The sequence below is a fragment of the Lonchura striata genome, chromosome 9 (genome assembly GCF_050655825.1).
Source record: "Lonchura striata isolate lonStrDom1 chromosome 9, ASM5065582v1, whole genome shotgun sequence".
In the NCBI taxonomy this organism is placed as follows: domain Eukaryota; kingdom Metazoa; phylum Chordata; class Aves; order Passeriformes; family Estrildidae; genus Lonchura; species Lonchura striata.
Genome location: NC_140711.1, coordinates 2,702,593 through 2,718,815, shown reverse-complemented (window position 1 = coordinate 2,718,815; position 16,223 = coordinate 2,702,593). Strand labels below are relative to the sequence as shown.

Here is a 16,223-nt window from a genome sequence, read left to right as displayed (position 1 = left end):
ACTCGCCACCCTCGCACTGCCCTGCCCTGGTTTGTGCTGTGGCCAGCCCCAGGGCCACCATGGCTCGGGCTCAGAGCACCCCAGCTGAACCCAGCTGGGCTTCCACAGCCTGCCCACACAGACACCCCTAACATTTCCATCACGGAAATGTGTTTTTCCACAAGTCAGCAGCCTAGAAAAGTCAGGGGAGAGAGGAAGTGGATAAATGCTGTGTAGAACTGGGCTTTTTTCTTTCTGAATGCTAAAAACCCCCCAAAACGTTGTTGAGTTCTGCCCCAGCAAGACTCAGTGTTCTGCCAGACAGTGTGGGGGAGTCTTTCCTGCCCACAAGCATATCTTCCTCTGTGACCTACGCCTGCTCTCAGTGAGCCCACAGCCGGTTCCCCATCTGCTGCTGTCACCTTTGAGAGCATGAGCTCCTCTGTTAGTTTTGCAGGGCCTGGTTTTTGGTAGCAGGGGGTCACCATGTCTGGCAGAGCCAATCCCTGATGGCTCTGAGGATGGACATGCTGCTGGCCAAGGCTGGGCCAATGAGAGATGTTGGTAACGCCTCTGTGGTAACAGATTTAAGAAGAAAATCAATATAAAGGGAGACACAGCTTTTTCTAGCCAGAGAAGAGGAGAAGGTGAGAACATGTGAGGGAAATAAAAGGGAGACACCAAGATTAGTGGAGAAGGAGAAGGAGAGGCAGGAGGTGCTCTAGGGGCCAGAGCCGAGATTCCTCTGCAGCGTGGTGAGAGCATCCCACAGGGGATGCAGAGACCCATGGGGGATGCAGAGATCCACCCACAGCCCATGGGCATCCATGGGGGATGCAGACATCCATGCACAGCCCATGGATCCACAGGGGATACAGAGATTCCCCAACAGCCCATGGATCCACGGGGGATGCAGAGATTCCCCTACAGCCCGTGGCAGAAGTGCCCACACTGGAGCGGGTGGATGCCTGGAGGAGGCTGTGATCCAGTGGAAGACTCAATGGAGAAGGGGGCCCTGCTTCCAGTCTGGACCAGCCTGTCCTTGGATGGTTTGGGGACCTTTAGGACCGCATGGATGAGTGACCCACACTGCAGCAGTTTTGGGGAGACTGTCTCCCATGGGAGGGACTCACATAGCAGGAATTTTGGTAGAACTGCTGCTCATGAGAGTGGATCCAACTCTGGAGAAGTTCATGGAGAACTGTCTCCTGTGGGAGGGACCTCACAGCCTCACAGGGGAAGGACTCCTTTTCCAGAGCAGCAGAAGAAAATCTCGGTGATGAACTGACCAAAATCCCCTTGTCCTTTCTACCTGCATGGTTGGTGGGAAGAAGGGAGGGGTTGGGAGAAGAAAAGGTGTTTTAAGGGCTTACTTTACTTCTTATCATCCTCCTCTAATTTTGTTAGTAATAAACTCACTTTCTATCTCTAAGATGAGCCTGTTTTGCCCTTGGAGTGTTTTCACCCGATCCTTATCTCAACTTAGGAACCCTTTGTTAAATTTTCCTCTCCTCTGCCCTGCTGTGGCAGGGGAGGGTGAGTGAGGAGCCCTTGTGGGATGGCAATTGGAATTTGGCAAGCATCAAATTATGACAACTCCAAAGACAAGAATTAACGAGACAAGTCCTGAGGGAGTCAATCTGGCTTCTGTCAGCTGGCTCACAGAGATGGGACTGCAACTGCTGTAGCCAGTGGGCAGCAAAAACCATCCAAACGTCTGTGACACACCACTGGGCAGCTCCTAACCGTGCTCCTAAAGGTCTCCAAACCATCCAAATGTCTGTGAAACACCACTGGGCAGCTCCTAACCATGCTCCTAAAGGTCCCAAACCATCCAAATGTCTGTGAAACACCACTGGGCAGCTCCTAACCATGCTCCTAAAGGTTCCCAAACCATCCAAATGTTTGTGAAACGCCACTGGGCAGCTCCTAACCATGCTCCTAAAGGTCCCAAACCATCCAAATGTTTGTGAAACACCACTGGGCAGCTCCTAACCATGCTCCTAAAGGTCCCCAAACCATCCAAATGTCTGTGAAACACCACTGGGCAGCTCCTAACCATGCTCCTAAAGGTCCCAAAACAATCCAGATGTTTGTGAAACGCCACTGGGCAGCTCCTAACCATGCTCCTAAAGGTTCCCAAACCATCCAAATGTTTGTGAAACGCCACTGGGCAGCTCCTAACCATGCTCCTAAAGGTCCCAAACCATCCAAATGTCTGTGAAACACCACTGGGCAGCTCCTAACCATGCTCCTAAAGGTTCCCAAACCATCCAAATGTTTGTGAAATGCCACTGGGCAGCTCCTAACCATGCTCCTAAAGGTCCCAAACCATCCAAATGTTTGTGAAACACCACTGGGCAGCTCCTAACCATGCTCCTAAAGGTCCCAAAACAATCCAGATGTTTGTGAAACACCACTGGGCAGCTCCTAACCATGCTCCTAAAGGTCCCCAAACCATCCAGATGTCTGTGAAACACCACTGGGCAGCTTCTAACCATGCTCCTAAAGGTCCCCAAACCATCCAAATGTCTGTGAAACACCACTGGGCAGCTCCTAACCATGCTCCTAAAGGTCCCCAAACCATCCAGATGTCTGTGTAACGCCACTGGGCAGCTCTAACCGTGCTCCTAAAGGTCCCCAAACCATCCAAATGTCTGTGAAACACCACTGGGCAGCTGCTAACTGTGCTCCTAAAGGTCCCAAAACAATCCAGATGTTTGTGAAACGCCTCTGGGACGCTACTAAAGTCCCAGCACCTGAGTGGCACGCTGGTGGCAGTGGCTGTGGTTACCTGGCTTCCCGGCGGGGCTGTTACACTGCGGCTGCTGCACGGACAGCGAGTCACCCGTGGCCTCCGCCGCCGTGCAGGTGCAGCCGCTCCGGGTCCTGGGCTCGCCGTCCCCGGGGGCACAGCACCGACCCTCGGAAAGGTCCCCGTCCCCGCACAGCCTGCCCAGCCTCCCTGGGGAACCTTCTGCTGCCAGAGGGGCACTTTGCAACCATTATGGGTTTTATCTCAGCAGTTGTTTTCCCACGACTGCAAAGACGAAATTTTAATTGCCGGGCTGTGAGGCGAGGAGGGGGAGCGCCCTGTGGGCGGAAAGGCTGACGGCGGAGCTTGGAGCTGCCGGCAGCGGGACAGCAGAGGGCACCAGACGCTCCGGCGGAGGAAATGGGGAATAAATGAAGCGCTGGGCTCGCAGGGGCTCACTGAGGGCTCAGCACTGCCGGCTGTGGCAGCCCGGGGCGGCGCTGACAGCACGGCCGGCGCGGATCCCGGCCCGCCGCCTCCCTGAGGAGCCGGCCCCGCGGAGCAGGTAAAGCCTCCAGGGCAAAGCCTCCCTGGAGCCTCCCTGGGCAGAGCCTCCCTGGGTAAAGCCTCCAGGGCAAAGCCTCCCCGGAGCCTCCCTGGGCAAAGCCTCCCCGGAGCCTCCCAGGGCAAAGCCTCCCTGGGCAGAGCCTCCCTGGGCAAAGCCTCCCTGGGTAGAGCCTCCCTGGGCAAAGCCTCCCTGTCCCACAGCGCTGCAGAGCAGGTAAAGCCTCCTTGGGCAAAGCCTCCCTGGAGCCTCCCTGGGCAGAGCCTCCCTGGGCAAAGCCTCCAGGGCAAAGCCTCCCTGGGTAGAGCCTCCCTGGGTAGAGCCTCCCTGGGTAAAGCCTCCCTGGGCAAAGCCTCCCTGGGTAAAGCCTCCCTGGGCAAAGCCTCCCTGGGTAGAGCCTCCCTGGGTAAAGCCTCCCTGGGCAAAGCCTCCCTGGGCAAAGCCTCCCTGGGTAAAGCCTCCCTGGGCAGAGCCTCCCTGGGCAAAGCCTCCCTGGGTAAAGCCTCCCTGGGCAAAGCCTACCTGGGCAAAGCCTCCCTGGGCAAAGCCTCCCTGGGCAAATCCTCCCTGGAGCCTCCCTGGGTAAAGCCTCCCTGGGCAAAGCCTCCCTGGGTAAAGCCTCCCTGGCAAAGCCTCCCTGGAGCCTCCCTGGGCAAAGCCTCCCTGGGTAAAGCCTCCCTGGCAAAGCCTCCCTGGAGCCTCCCTGGGTAAAGCCTCCCTGGGTAAAGCCTCCCTGGGCAAAGCCTCCCTGGGCAAAGCCTCCCTGTCCCAGAGAGCTGCAGAGCAGGTAAAGCCTCCCTGGCAAAGCCTCCCTGGGCAAAGCCTCCCTGGGTAAAGCCTCCCTGTCCCACAGCGCTCTTGGGCCGCGCTCCGCGGCTCCGCCCGCCGCCGCCAGCCCGGCGCGGCTCTGCTCCGCTGCTCCGTCTGCTCCGCGCCCGCTCCCCGGGCTCCGCCCGGCCGCAGCTCCCGCTGCTGCTCCCAGCGTGGCGCAGCTGCCAGCGCACGGCCGCGGAGCGCCACCAGCGCTGTGCTCGCACGGGCTCGGTGCGGCTGGCTTGTCCAGCCCGGAGAGCTCAGCTGCTCCTCAGCAGATCGCGCTGGCAGAGTGGCTTTTTCACTGCCAGGTGACCGCAACAGGCTGCCAGGGAGCAGCTGCAGCATAGGCTGAAACCACAGAGTGGCCAAAACCTATGAGGCTGAAAGCCCAAGAGCACCAGGACACCAGCTGTATGTTAGTTCCTCCGTGAATTCCGCCCTAAAAATGACTTTATGCCTGGGGTTCAGTACTGCCATACCAGTTGCTGTGCTAGGGCAGGTGTTATGCTTTCCTCTGGGGTTGCCAGGTCTGTCTCCCAGTCTTGGACAATAGAAACAGTTCACTTACTTAATGCAATAATCTATATTCACTATAATTTGCATGTTGATATTTAGAAGTTGCTGACTTATAAGGCAAGGTATTGGTAAGAGATTGTAGGAATTTGGGCACTTTCTGTGCCTGGCTCATTTCAAACACTTCCTATATGAGCTGCTCACAAAGTCAGATTCATCCTCTTTGCTGGTGGCAAATGCCCTGAGATATTTAAAGGAAGAGCAGGAGACAGTCTAAGTTCTCAGATTCATGTTTTCTGTCCTAGCAAAATTTTTGCTGCGTACCTTTGAAGGCTGAGATCAGATACGTTTTGCCCACTTTCCCTTCTTTCTCTGGAGGCCTGTTATCTACTAGGGCTGCTGGTACCCCTGTTGAGCTGTTCCTCCCCAGCAGAGGAATGGCTTTGTATTTAGGGGCACAAATCCTGCCCACAGCAGCCTACAGCAGTGTTCCCACTGCCCCCGGGAGCAAAGCTGCTGGGCTTGAAGGGCTCAAGCCCTGAGGATGTACTCATGTCTGGCAAGACCCAGAGCAAAGCCACGGAGTGGCTTCAGCAGCAAAGCAAGGGCCATGGAGGGCAAGTGGGGAATGCTGCCCAGGGCAAATGGGGAGTGCTACACAGCTCTGGTGTGGGCTGTCCTAAAGCCAGTGGCTCTGACAACCACAGCAGGGGCAAAGATAACAACAAAAAAAGTCATTCTGCTTTGCTATGACCCAAACTGTTCGTACCAGGACTGGAGGGATGGTGAAGCAGGCTTAACCCTGCACCAGCAGCAAGACAGGGCTGTCTTGGTGGCTTTGTTCTGCCTTTTGTGGTAGCTGGCTGTGAGTGACAGTGTAACTTTGATGGCTGAGGGACTGATGAGCCACAGAACCCCTCCAGAGGCTGCCCACACGGGCAGTGCAGGGACACGAGGAGCTGCAGGGCCATGAGAGGGGGGACAGCTGCAGGACACTGCCACTGAGCTCAGTCTCATGCCTGCACTCTTTCCTTGCAGAGACAGCCCAACATGGAGAACTGCACTGGGAGAGTTGCATATGATATCACTGTGGTGCTGCAGCTGGTTGTGTACATCCCCGTGCTCGCTCTGGGGATCCCACTGAACGCAATTGCCTTCTGGGTCTTCTGCTGCAAAATCAAGAGGTGGACCGAGACCAAGGTGTACATGATCAACCTCATCGTGGCAGACACTTCCCTGCTCTTCACCCTGCCTTTCCTGCTATATTTTACCAAGTACAAACACCCCATAGACCAGCTGTGTTTAGCCATACAAAACATCTATTTTACAAACATGCCTATGAGCATCTTTATCATCACCCTGATTGCGATTGATCGGTACATTGCAATCAAGTTCCCTCTAAAAGCAAAGAATCTTCGATCCCCACTGAAATCAGCTTCTATCTGTGCCTTTCTTTGGATAGCAATGATAATTTATTCCAGTTTGTATCACACACTTCACAGTAACAATAGGGAAGATTGCTGCTTTCGGAAACAATCTCTTCTACCTAGGTATTCCTCTTTATTCTACACTATCTGTGGGTATTTTATTCCCTTAGGGATTGTGATTTTTTGCTCAGTACAAGTCATCAGATGTCTAAAGAAGAAGATGGACACAAGCCCTCATGAGACAAAATTATTCCAGAAGGCCGTGCAGATAGTTTCTGTGAATTTGTGTGTGTTTGCCATCTGTTTCTCACCTTTCCACATCTCACTGCTCTTGCGGTTTGCAGTGGAAGTTGCTGGAGCTCATTCTCTGATACCGGGAGTTGTAACCTATATTAAGGTCTCAGCATGCTTAGCAAATTGTAACTGCTGTCTGGATGCATTTTGCTATTATTTTGCAGCCAAGGAATTTCCAGAGTTTTCTTCTATGTTCCCCAAGTGTATATTTATGAGGTCCAAGATGAGCCAAGGTGAGGAGTCACAGCCACCCACAGACCAAGTGATACTATGAACAAGGTGTAGTGCACAGCAGGTGTTGAGTGCCACAATGCTGCTCAAGTTTTGAGGCACAGGCAATGGAACCACATACAGTGTTTGCAATCATTGTAGGCATAGGCATATGTACAAAAAAGAGCAAACCCCTCCAAAGAGTCTGGTGTTAACTTGAATTTTGTCCTGCTGTCCTCAGTGACTTGACTCCAGCTCTGACTACCGTGTTGTATCATTGCATTGCAGCTCCAGGCGCCTCCTGGTGACAGCTTGTCTTGGTTGGCTTCATGGTCCTTCACTTTCAGTGTCTTCTCACTTGTAAACCTCTAAAAAATTTCCTCTGGGGGCTGCAAGCTCATTTTCTGATGATGTAAACGCAGAGACATTTAACTTCCTTAGTGACAACTGACATAGAGTTCCCCAAAAAGTCTGTCACCACGCAGTGACACTGGTTCGGACCACAGTCTGAAACCACTGACTAGACCTTGGTGAAATAAACATGCAAAGAGCTGTTCCCAGCACGGAAAGTGTCCATATCCAGACATTAGACCCTCCTGCTGTGCGTCAATTCTTGGGCAGGCAACACGGTGGAAACTACAGTGAGCAAGGGTGCCATAAAAACAGATGAAACTACTCAGGTGGTTCAGCTGGTAATTCATGTCCCAGTTTTCTTCACTGGTGTATTTTTAATGCTTTGGCACTACTGATATTTTACTGCAAGCAGAGCAAGTAGTGTGTGTGTATGTGACCAGTTTAACCATTGCACACTGTTTAGCCCTCGTTCTGCCTTCTAAATTCTCTTTTGAAAGACAGGAAAAGATATGGGAGACAAATAGTGCCTGATCTTATCAACTATCTACTGCTTAAGGAGATGTGTGAGTGTCACCCATTAACAAATATGCTGCAATTAATTCAGAATGCAAGGGGCTTCTTGACAGACATCTCTTACAATCCAGGCAAGTGGCGTTCAGCAAGGAAAAACACTTCTACTTCAGGAACAGCACAGAGGGCCTTCAGAAACATTTTTGGACCTAGGTTCCCTTCTGAGAACTTGCATCTCATTTCTTATAATGAATGTCTGTTCCAAAAATATTATTATGATTTTTTAATTATTTTGAAAAAAGAGATGAAGATTCATATCAACCTATTACAAACAGCTTGATTATTTTTGCAATTCAGTCATGCTCATGTTTTCTTCCAGTTAACATGGAGAACTTGTTCAGTTTCCAGTGGGCTCCAAATAGGTCATCTACCCTGAAATACAGAAGAGCAATGCTTTTTATACATGTGGCCTCACATATAAGTGTTCCTTTTTCTCATTGTAAAGGGGAAATTAGTTGACTTCACAATCTCTGTCATCATGAAGATTTTTTTTTGCTGTTTACACTGAATGCAATGAAAACAAACAAAAAAAATCCATACTTTTGCAAGTGAAAATAAAGATGCAACATAGTAATATATCTATAAATAAATATTCATTTATTACCATTATACATCATAGTCCTCTACTCTTAATGCTAAACCAGTACTGGAGATTGGGAGAAAAGACTTTGCTACTGAGATATAAGATCTGCCTTACAGCAGGGTATTTAACAGTGAAACCCAAGGAAGAACAAGGAACTTTCTGATTATCTGAAGATATATGTTTTACCTTGGACAAAAATTATTATCTGGTTTATATGTCAAGTTTAGGATGGGTTTCTGGCATCTTGCTTCAGTCTGAAAAAAGCCTCAGCTCCCTGAGTGCTCCCAGTAAATGGAACAGATGAGTTTTCAGACCCTGGGCCACAACAAGCAACTGCTGGCCACCATCCAGCACTGCAATAGCAATCCAGGAGGATGGTGACACCCTTAACCCCAAATCTTTTCTACTTCCTAGCACAAAAGTCTGGGAAATGGTAGTGGGGACCAGCCACAGCTGCCCAAGTCCAAAAGCTGCTCCAAACAGCAAGGCTGAACCACTGCATTTTACCAACATTTCTGCAAGATAAAACTTTTCTGTCCCTTAAAAGAAAAAATTGCTAATAATGGTTTCTATTCAGGGTTGAGACAAAAAATATAAACAACAAACCACAAAGAAAAGCTTACAAAATAATTTGGAATCTTGCTTTCCCGTGAGTGAGTAAGTGAGTGAGTGGCCATTGGATATAGCATTTTTGGCCCACGTATGTATGGAAGGCAGGGGCTGGCATTGGACAGTATTTTGGGTGCCATTTGGGCAGGCCTGAAACCTGAGTTCTTCCAGAGGTTTGAGCTCCAGGGGGCTGAAGGACACATAGTGGGGAGCTGTGGGCTGGGTGGTGCTTTCTGGTGCTGCAGACATCTCTGATTTTGTTTCCTTGGCACAGCACAGCTGTTCCAGGGGTGAGCACTGCCCAGCAGCCTCCAGGGAACTCCACAAGCCCTGAAGCAGCACCAGGCTCTTGGGAAGCACAGGCTTTTCCATGCCCTGCCCAGTGTGTGTGCACACATAGCTGGTCCCTGGTGCTGCTGATGCCTTAGAACTTTAGCTTTTATGTTTTTCATATATCCGTAATCCTGCGGTTCTTTAGTGTATAACTCTAAACTCCACACACAGTGTGAGCTGCTGCTTTCCCATTTTGGGCAGACACAGCAATTCCTCTCCAGGCCTGGCAATCAAGGACACCTCACTGCCTCAGGCCAGAGAGATGGAAACAAAAGTGAGTGGGGGGAGCAAACTGGGGGTAAATTACTTCATTAGCTGAAACTGAAATTGGAAGATGAGCCCCCAGTATGCAAATGGACCAAACTTATAGAAGTGTGAAAACCTGTGACCCGTGGTCCATTTTTGGGTGTAGCCCCTGAGGGGCTTTGTCCACCCTAAATGTTCCTGAAGGCTCTTCAATAAATATAACTTCTTTTTGTTCCCTTAATTTTGTCTGGCCTCTGTTTTTAGGTACCCTCAAAAGGCATTGCTGCAGGAGTGTGGGAAGGGTTGCAGCACAGGAGCCCTGACAGTGTTTTCTATTGCAGGCAATTCTGTGCAGTGCTGGGGAAGGGGAAAGGGGAAACAGCCCCAACAGCCAGGGCTGGTCACTTTGAGGGATTGCTGCACTTAGTCTCAAACTGCCATTTGATGTGCTAAAAATAAGACTGACATGTTTTGCTCTCAACACTATAGTTCTCTTTTGGTCAAGATCTGCTGTTGCACCATCCCCTCTGGCCGTGAGAAAGGCAGGAAAGAAACCCTGCAGGGCAGAGGCCCTGCAGGGCAGCCCAGAGCCCTGTGTCCCTCTGTGTGTGTGGAGATGGTACCAGCACCCCTCCCATCCTGCCTGAGGCTCTGCCCCACTCCGACATTCCAGGGGCTGCAGCCAGCAGGACACAGATGGAGATTTTCCCTGGCAGGGAAAGGAGGCAAGAGCCCATCAATCTGTGTGTCAGCTGGCCATACCAGTGCTTCTTTACCTTACAGGAATATTTTTCCCACTGGCTACTTTCATTAAGAAAATCACTTTTCCAGGCACAATGTGGTGGATGCTGGTGTCAGTGCAAGGTTCTATGGGGCTTGCTGCAGGCACCAGTGCAACCTGTACAGGCACCAGTGCTCTGCAGTGCTGCTGGGTCCTGGAATACCCTGGCTGAGAGCTGCCGGCAGGGAAGTGAGAACGCAGCACAAGTGTCACCCCACTGAGCCACACGGGGACAGCACTCACAGCATTGAGACAGAGGAGCTGCAGAGGCAGGGGAAATACCAACAGTGATCCATGGCAGGGCTGATAAAACCTGTGACTGCGTGGAAGGAGGGGACCGTGCGCAGCTGCAGACGACAACTGATGGGGACACGAGGTGGAGAGAAGAATGGGGATCCTGATGCTGTGGTGACCAGGAATCAGGCACAGACCCAAGAGCCTCAGCAGGAGCCATGTAAGTTCTCTGCAGACAGCACTTTATGCTAGCTTTGCCTGCTGGTAGCTGGTGTTGAGTTGGCTTTGACACATGCTGGTGAAGCTGCTGCTCACAGACAGGTGCTTTGTGCTTTGTGCCTTGTGACATGGCTTCTGCCTCTCTTGAGACCTCACTGGGCTGATGAGACCCTCATCTGGCAACCACAGCACCAAGCTGTGGATGGGAAGCACCACACTGGAGAGGTTCTGTGAGCTGAGCCCCTCCAGGCATGACTTTGACTGCTCATGGTTTATACCACTAGTGATTGCCTGGACACAGACAAGAGGAGGCTGTGAACAACACTTGAGGACAATGCAAAGTTTTCTATACAGTGATGAAACTAGCACAGCCCAGAATCTGAATGATTTTGAAGACTAAAGTACCAACAAGGACCATGACATAAAAATGTTGTTGGTTGGGGATTGATGAGCTGGGCACACTAATATGTCAGTAACTACTTGTAAGCATCCACCAAGGAGCAGCCCCAAGAAAGGCAAAAGCAGTTCCTGGAAATTGAGAAGTTTGTAATATCGTGACTGTACACTAGCATGGAATTATTTTCAAAGGGTGTGAATGTGATATCTGTGATATGCAGACAATGCAGAAATACTCCGGAAGCTGCTCCAAGGTGACCTGGAAAGTGGAAAGGGGAAATACGTTTGCCCAAGACAGCAATTCAAGGTGCTAACATCAGGACCTTTAAGCTCATTGATGACCTTGTCTGAGCATTTCTGGTAAATAGGCTGTCATGGGGAGCCCAGAGCAGCCCCTGGGACACAGACACCCACAACCACTGAGCAGTCACAAAGCCAGCAGGTCACAGGGTCACGGTGCCACGTTTTCTCAGAATTGCTGGCTGAGAAGAGCTATGGCAGACAAGAGAACTACTATGATTCAGAGTGAAATGCTTTGTGATAATCATGAAACTGCCTGTAAACCACGGTCCTCACCTCTCCAACAGCTGCAGGACTGTTAGGGCTGTTCTGTCCCACGGCTCAGGCAGTGTGACAACAGAAGCCACTCCTGCTCCAATCCCAGGGGTGGCACTCTGGAAGGCAGAGAGGAGACCTCAGGACCTTCCAGGGCAATGGGTCCCCTCCAAGCAGAGTCTGTAGGGTGAGGAGGGTCAACAGGCATTGCCCAGTGAGACATCAGGCAACGGAAGGTAAAGGAAAGACCCAAAGATATTCCACCTCCAGAGGAACTGCTGCAGGGATTGCAGGGCAGACAAGCCTTTCACCTCCCTGCAGGACTCTTGCAGGCTCCTCAGTCAGCAGGAGGTGGTACAAGCTACACCAATGGTGATGACAGAGGAAGCTCTGCCCTTTGTTCAGGAGGGGTGCGGGTGCTTTATCGGCCAGCCTTGCTGCTCTCACAGCCACCAGAAATTGTGATCAAAGGACACTTCACTGGTCATGTGCAAAGAGATCTGCTTGTCGAGCCTGCATAGCACTCCACAGCTGGGCTGGAGGAACTCACTCTCTGCAAGGACAGCAAGAGAACAGGTAATTTCTCCTGGCTATTTACTGACACAGTTATTTGCATTCTGCAAGGCATCGCCTTTCCCCAGCCATGGTGGGACACCAGAATGGGGATGGAGAAAGAAAGGGCTGGAGCCAATATATTTTCAAATGTTCGTTTTGATGCTGACCACATCTGACATGTTTTGGGATGCTTAAGGGCTGTCTCAGCCTTTGCTAGATCTTTTCTAGGTCTCCCTGGTATGATCTTCCCTTCTATTGTATGGGCTCATAATGCATTTCTCATGTCCAGAGAACAGAGCTGCTGCAGATATCTGCTGTACGACATTCTCTCACCTCTTCAGAGGTCTCCTGGCATGATTCCTCTGCTGCATGATTTTCAAAATTAACCAAGGCCCACAGATGCACATAAATGCTGCAGCACTGCCTTATGGTTTGCTCGCTGGGGACGCTTTTGAGACCCATGAACCTTCCCCCATGGAGCCACGTTCCCCTGGCAGGGAAAACCCAAAGACATATCAGACATCCTGGGTCTCTTCTGTCCATAAACAGTTGCACCTGGAACATGCTTCTGCATTAACTCCGCCAAAACTGGAGGGCAAACAGCAATATTGCCCATAGATCCAAGGTGATCAAACCACCCACTAGACCAAACATAGCTCACCTCTTCCACATCACATTCCTGCCACGGCATAGGTGAGTTTCCTTTGTCTTGGAATTGTGGCAGATTGCTGTAACACTTCTGAGATAAAGAGTAGCTTTGGCAGTCCTTGAAAGGCAGTGAGCAGACCCAGTACTCAGATTCACGCTGCAGCCCTCCAAGCACAGAATTTGATGGCAGCTGAAACCAGTATACACTAATAAGAGATACACTAATAATTTCTCATATACCTAATGAGAGGTGATGCAGAGACTTGTCAGGACTGAGGGAAAGGACAGCTGTCCTTCTGCTGCACATCTGGGACATTTTCAGCTGTGAGATCACCAACTGGCTTCCACTGAGCCCTGCTATAAGGGAAGGGATGAGAGCTGGGTTTAGGGATCCCCTTCCCACTATCAAATGTTTGCAATGGCTCACATAACTCCTTGTTGCAGGATATCTGTTGCTGCCTGATCCAAGTCTGAGCCAAAATAAGGGCCTAAGCCCTTTCCCCTGCCCCTCTCCAGGAGCTGTCTTCCCCGCAGAGGACCCAGGGAGAATCTAAGTGTTTCTGTCCTTCACAACTGATCAGGCTTGTGTCCCTGTCCCTCTTCCTCCCACTAGGTACCCTACATCAGGTTTTCATGGCTGGCAAAGCCCTGAACTCTCTCAATTAGAATTAATCACCAAATCAGTCCAGGGCCTCCCTTGTAAAAGGCTTAATTTGCTTTTGCAGGAACTGTACGTTTTGATACTCCCAAAATGAACCACAGCAGCTGCAATATCACAGCCTATGAAATATTTTCACTTTTCCAGCTGTGTGTTTACATCCCAGTTTTGGTTTTGGGCATTATTCTGAACATGTTGGCACTGTGTGTATTCTGTTGCAAACTTGGCAAATGGACAGAAACCAGAGTATATATGGTCAACTTGGCTGTGGCTGACTGCTTGCTGCTCTTCACCTTGCCGTTCAAAACCCTGTCCCAGTTCCAGCACCTGAAGGTGGATGGGTGGTGCCTGGTTCTGGAAGGTGGCTATTTCATAAACCGCTTTATGAGCATTGGCATCATCACCCTCATCGCTGCTGATCGGTACCTCGCTATCAAGTACCCTTTGAGATCCAAGGCACTGAGGTCGCCACTGAAGGCAGCTTTTGTCTCTGGAGTCCTTTGGATATTCATCATCTGTGGGACTTCCCTCATTAAAAGCTTTGAAGACCGAAGTGAGGATTATTTTTGCTTTGAAAAATTTTCAGTGACACCCTCGGTGATCACACTGTGTGCCATTATTACAGGGTTTTTCATACCACTGCTCATCTTGAGTTACTGCTCCATACAAGTCATTGCAGAGCTCAGGAGAAAGAAGAATGACAACTGTTGCAATGAAATGCTGAACAGGAAAGCTGTCTACATTGTGTCTGCAAACATGGCTGTGTTCATCATCTGCTTTTTACCTCTTTACCTCGGGCATCTGCTGCGCTTCGTCCTGGACTCCACCAGCTCCGACTGCTCGGCAATACAGAGCATCAACAACTTTGTTCACTTCGCCTCCATCCTCGCCAACACAAACTGCTGCCTGGATGCCATTTGTTACTACTTTGTCAACAAGGAATTTAAGGAAGCGTCTTCCAAGCTAGCAAAGTCCAAATCTGATGCCAGTGAAGAAGGGGAAATTCAGCTTCCACATGTAACACATTAACACAAAACACATCCAGCATGCATTTTATATTTGTTCTGTTCAACTGGGACTCACTAGCAGGGTTTCACACTTGCTTTTTGTAAGAGCGGTATGGAGGGACATTCTACTAAAAGGAAACATTCAGATATATGATTCAGCTCTGAATCAGACAATCACAGCAGTCCAGGTCCTGATCTAATGATCTAGACTGCCGCCGAAAATTCTCTGCCTTAATGCAAATTTGTGTAAAATGATAAATTTCCCCTGTCAAAATTCCCCTGTCTTTCATTTTCCCACAAAACCCAGAAGAAGCACAGGCACTGGTAAAGGATTGGGTTTTGTCTCTCATCCCCACCTTGTATCAGTGTTTGTGCAGCTGTGACAAAGAAACAGGCTATTCCAAATATCGATTCATCAAAAAAAAAAAAAAAATCAGAGTGAAACCATGCAGAAAAAGAAAGAATGGTGTTTCTATATGTCACAATATTACTGGTTTTTAGTTGCTAATAATGCACAATCCCATAACAGGCATATTTAGCTTACTTTAAAGAACTTTACAGCAGTGTAACAACTACAAAATGGTCATCATTACAACCCAAGGTCAGAAGAAATTGCAATTGCTTGTACTGGGGAAAAACTTTACATCAAAACTGTTTGAGTAAAATGGCATTTAAAATTAAATAAAAGAGTTGGTGCAGGGCAGTGGGAACAAGGACGCTGTACTAGGATTCTGTTCAACCTTGTAATGTAAAGGATTGTGTAAAGTGTTCCAAAGCTGTTCCAAAGAAATCAATCTAAATAAAGTTGTGTCTCTAGCATGGAATTCAGTTTCTTAATGAGGTAAATGGAAGAGATGGGAGATGGGGTGGTAAAGGACCTGCTGTGCTGCCTGTCCAGGAGGAACAGCTCCCGTTGTCCAAGCCAGGGGCAGTGGGTATGAGCTGCAGCTGGGACTGGGATTTTCTAAGGCAGAGCAGAGTGTCCCACCCTGTGATAATTTTACCACAAATACCTAAAAAGTAGATGAAAGCACTCAGCAACTTCAGACCACACACCCTGAGCTGGGCTGTACCATGCACCCACCTCCACTCCCAACTCCACTCACACCTCCCAACCCCAGGCTGGGCTGCTGGATTTGTTTTGGTTTAGGGCAAATTTGGGACGAAACTTCCAAGGGGGTTTTTCTAGAAAGCAGATTTAAGTGGCCCTTTTCCCAGTTGGTTCGGAGAAAGATTTCTTTGGCGAAAAGAAGGAAAAAAAACGTGTTTATTTAACAAGCAAAAGTATCCACAAGTATATAAAAAAAGAATAATACTAAACAATAACATTTCTCATTGTTTTGAAGAGATGGCAAATTCAGAAAGTTTTTTTTTGGTGGAGTTTTTTGACTCATTCAGTCACTTATCAGTCCCTTCTGTGCTGGAAATGCAGCATCCCATCCCCACTGGGCCACAGGTGTGATCTCCCTGTGTTCTGGGTTTGCAGTCCAGAGCAGGGCTGATCAGTTCCAAGAAAAAAAAAACGTCACAGTCTGGGGAATTTCTCTGCTTCAGTTAGCTAAAAGAAAACTAACTAAAAAGCAAAGGACAGTTCTTTCTTGCTGTCTGTGCTGCAGACAGCACAGTCTGTGAGAAGGAATGCAGGGCAGCAAGTGAAGTTTCTGCAGATAAACTGTGCACATTTTTAATTCCCCTTTGCTTTTGGAACCAGTCTGAAAGGTGCAGAACTTAATACCCAGCCTAAACAGAACAGATGACTGGGGATCAATGAAGTCACCCAACTGCTGTCCACCTGCACGTGCTGGGCCCAACCCTGCTGCCACAAAAACATCCTTACAGTTCTCACACCCAGCCCTGCCTTTGTGTCTCCTAGTCAAGGCAATGCCAAAAGGAGGAGCCCCCTGCTGCAGACCATG

General features: G+C 49.6%; 2 protein-coding genes across 2 annotated transcripts; both read left to right on the top strand.

The window, feature by feature from the left end:
• Positions 1-5,678: 5,678 nt before the first annotated feature.
• LOC110484860 (G protein-coupled receptor 35) lies at positions 5,679-8,094 on the top strand. Its single transcript, XM_077785548.2, has one exon. It carries the CDS (start codon positions 5,679-5,681, stop codon positions 6,621-6,623), a length of 945 nt encoding a protein of 314 aa, XP_077641674.2. The 3' UTR covers positions 6,624-8,094.
• A 134-nt stretch (positions 8,095-8,228) lies between these two features.
• On the top strand, positions 8,229-15,131 carry LOC110484859 (G protein-coupled receptor 35-like). Its single transcript, XM_077785547.2, has 2 exons — positions 8,229-12,015; positions 13,368-15,131. The coding sequence occupies exon 2, from the start codon at positions 13,394-13,396 to the stop codon at positions 14,327-14,329; it is 936 nt and encodes a 311-aa protein (XP_077641673.2). The 5' UTR covers positions 8,229-12,015; positions 13,368-13,393; the 3' UTR covers positions 14,330-15,131.
• The last annotated feature ends 1,092 nt before the right edge of the window (positions 15,132-16,223 follow it).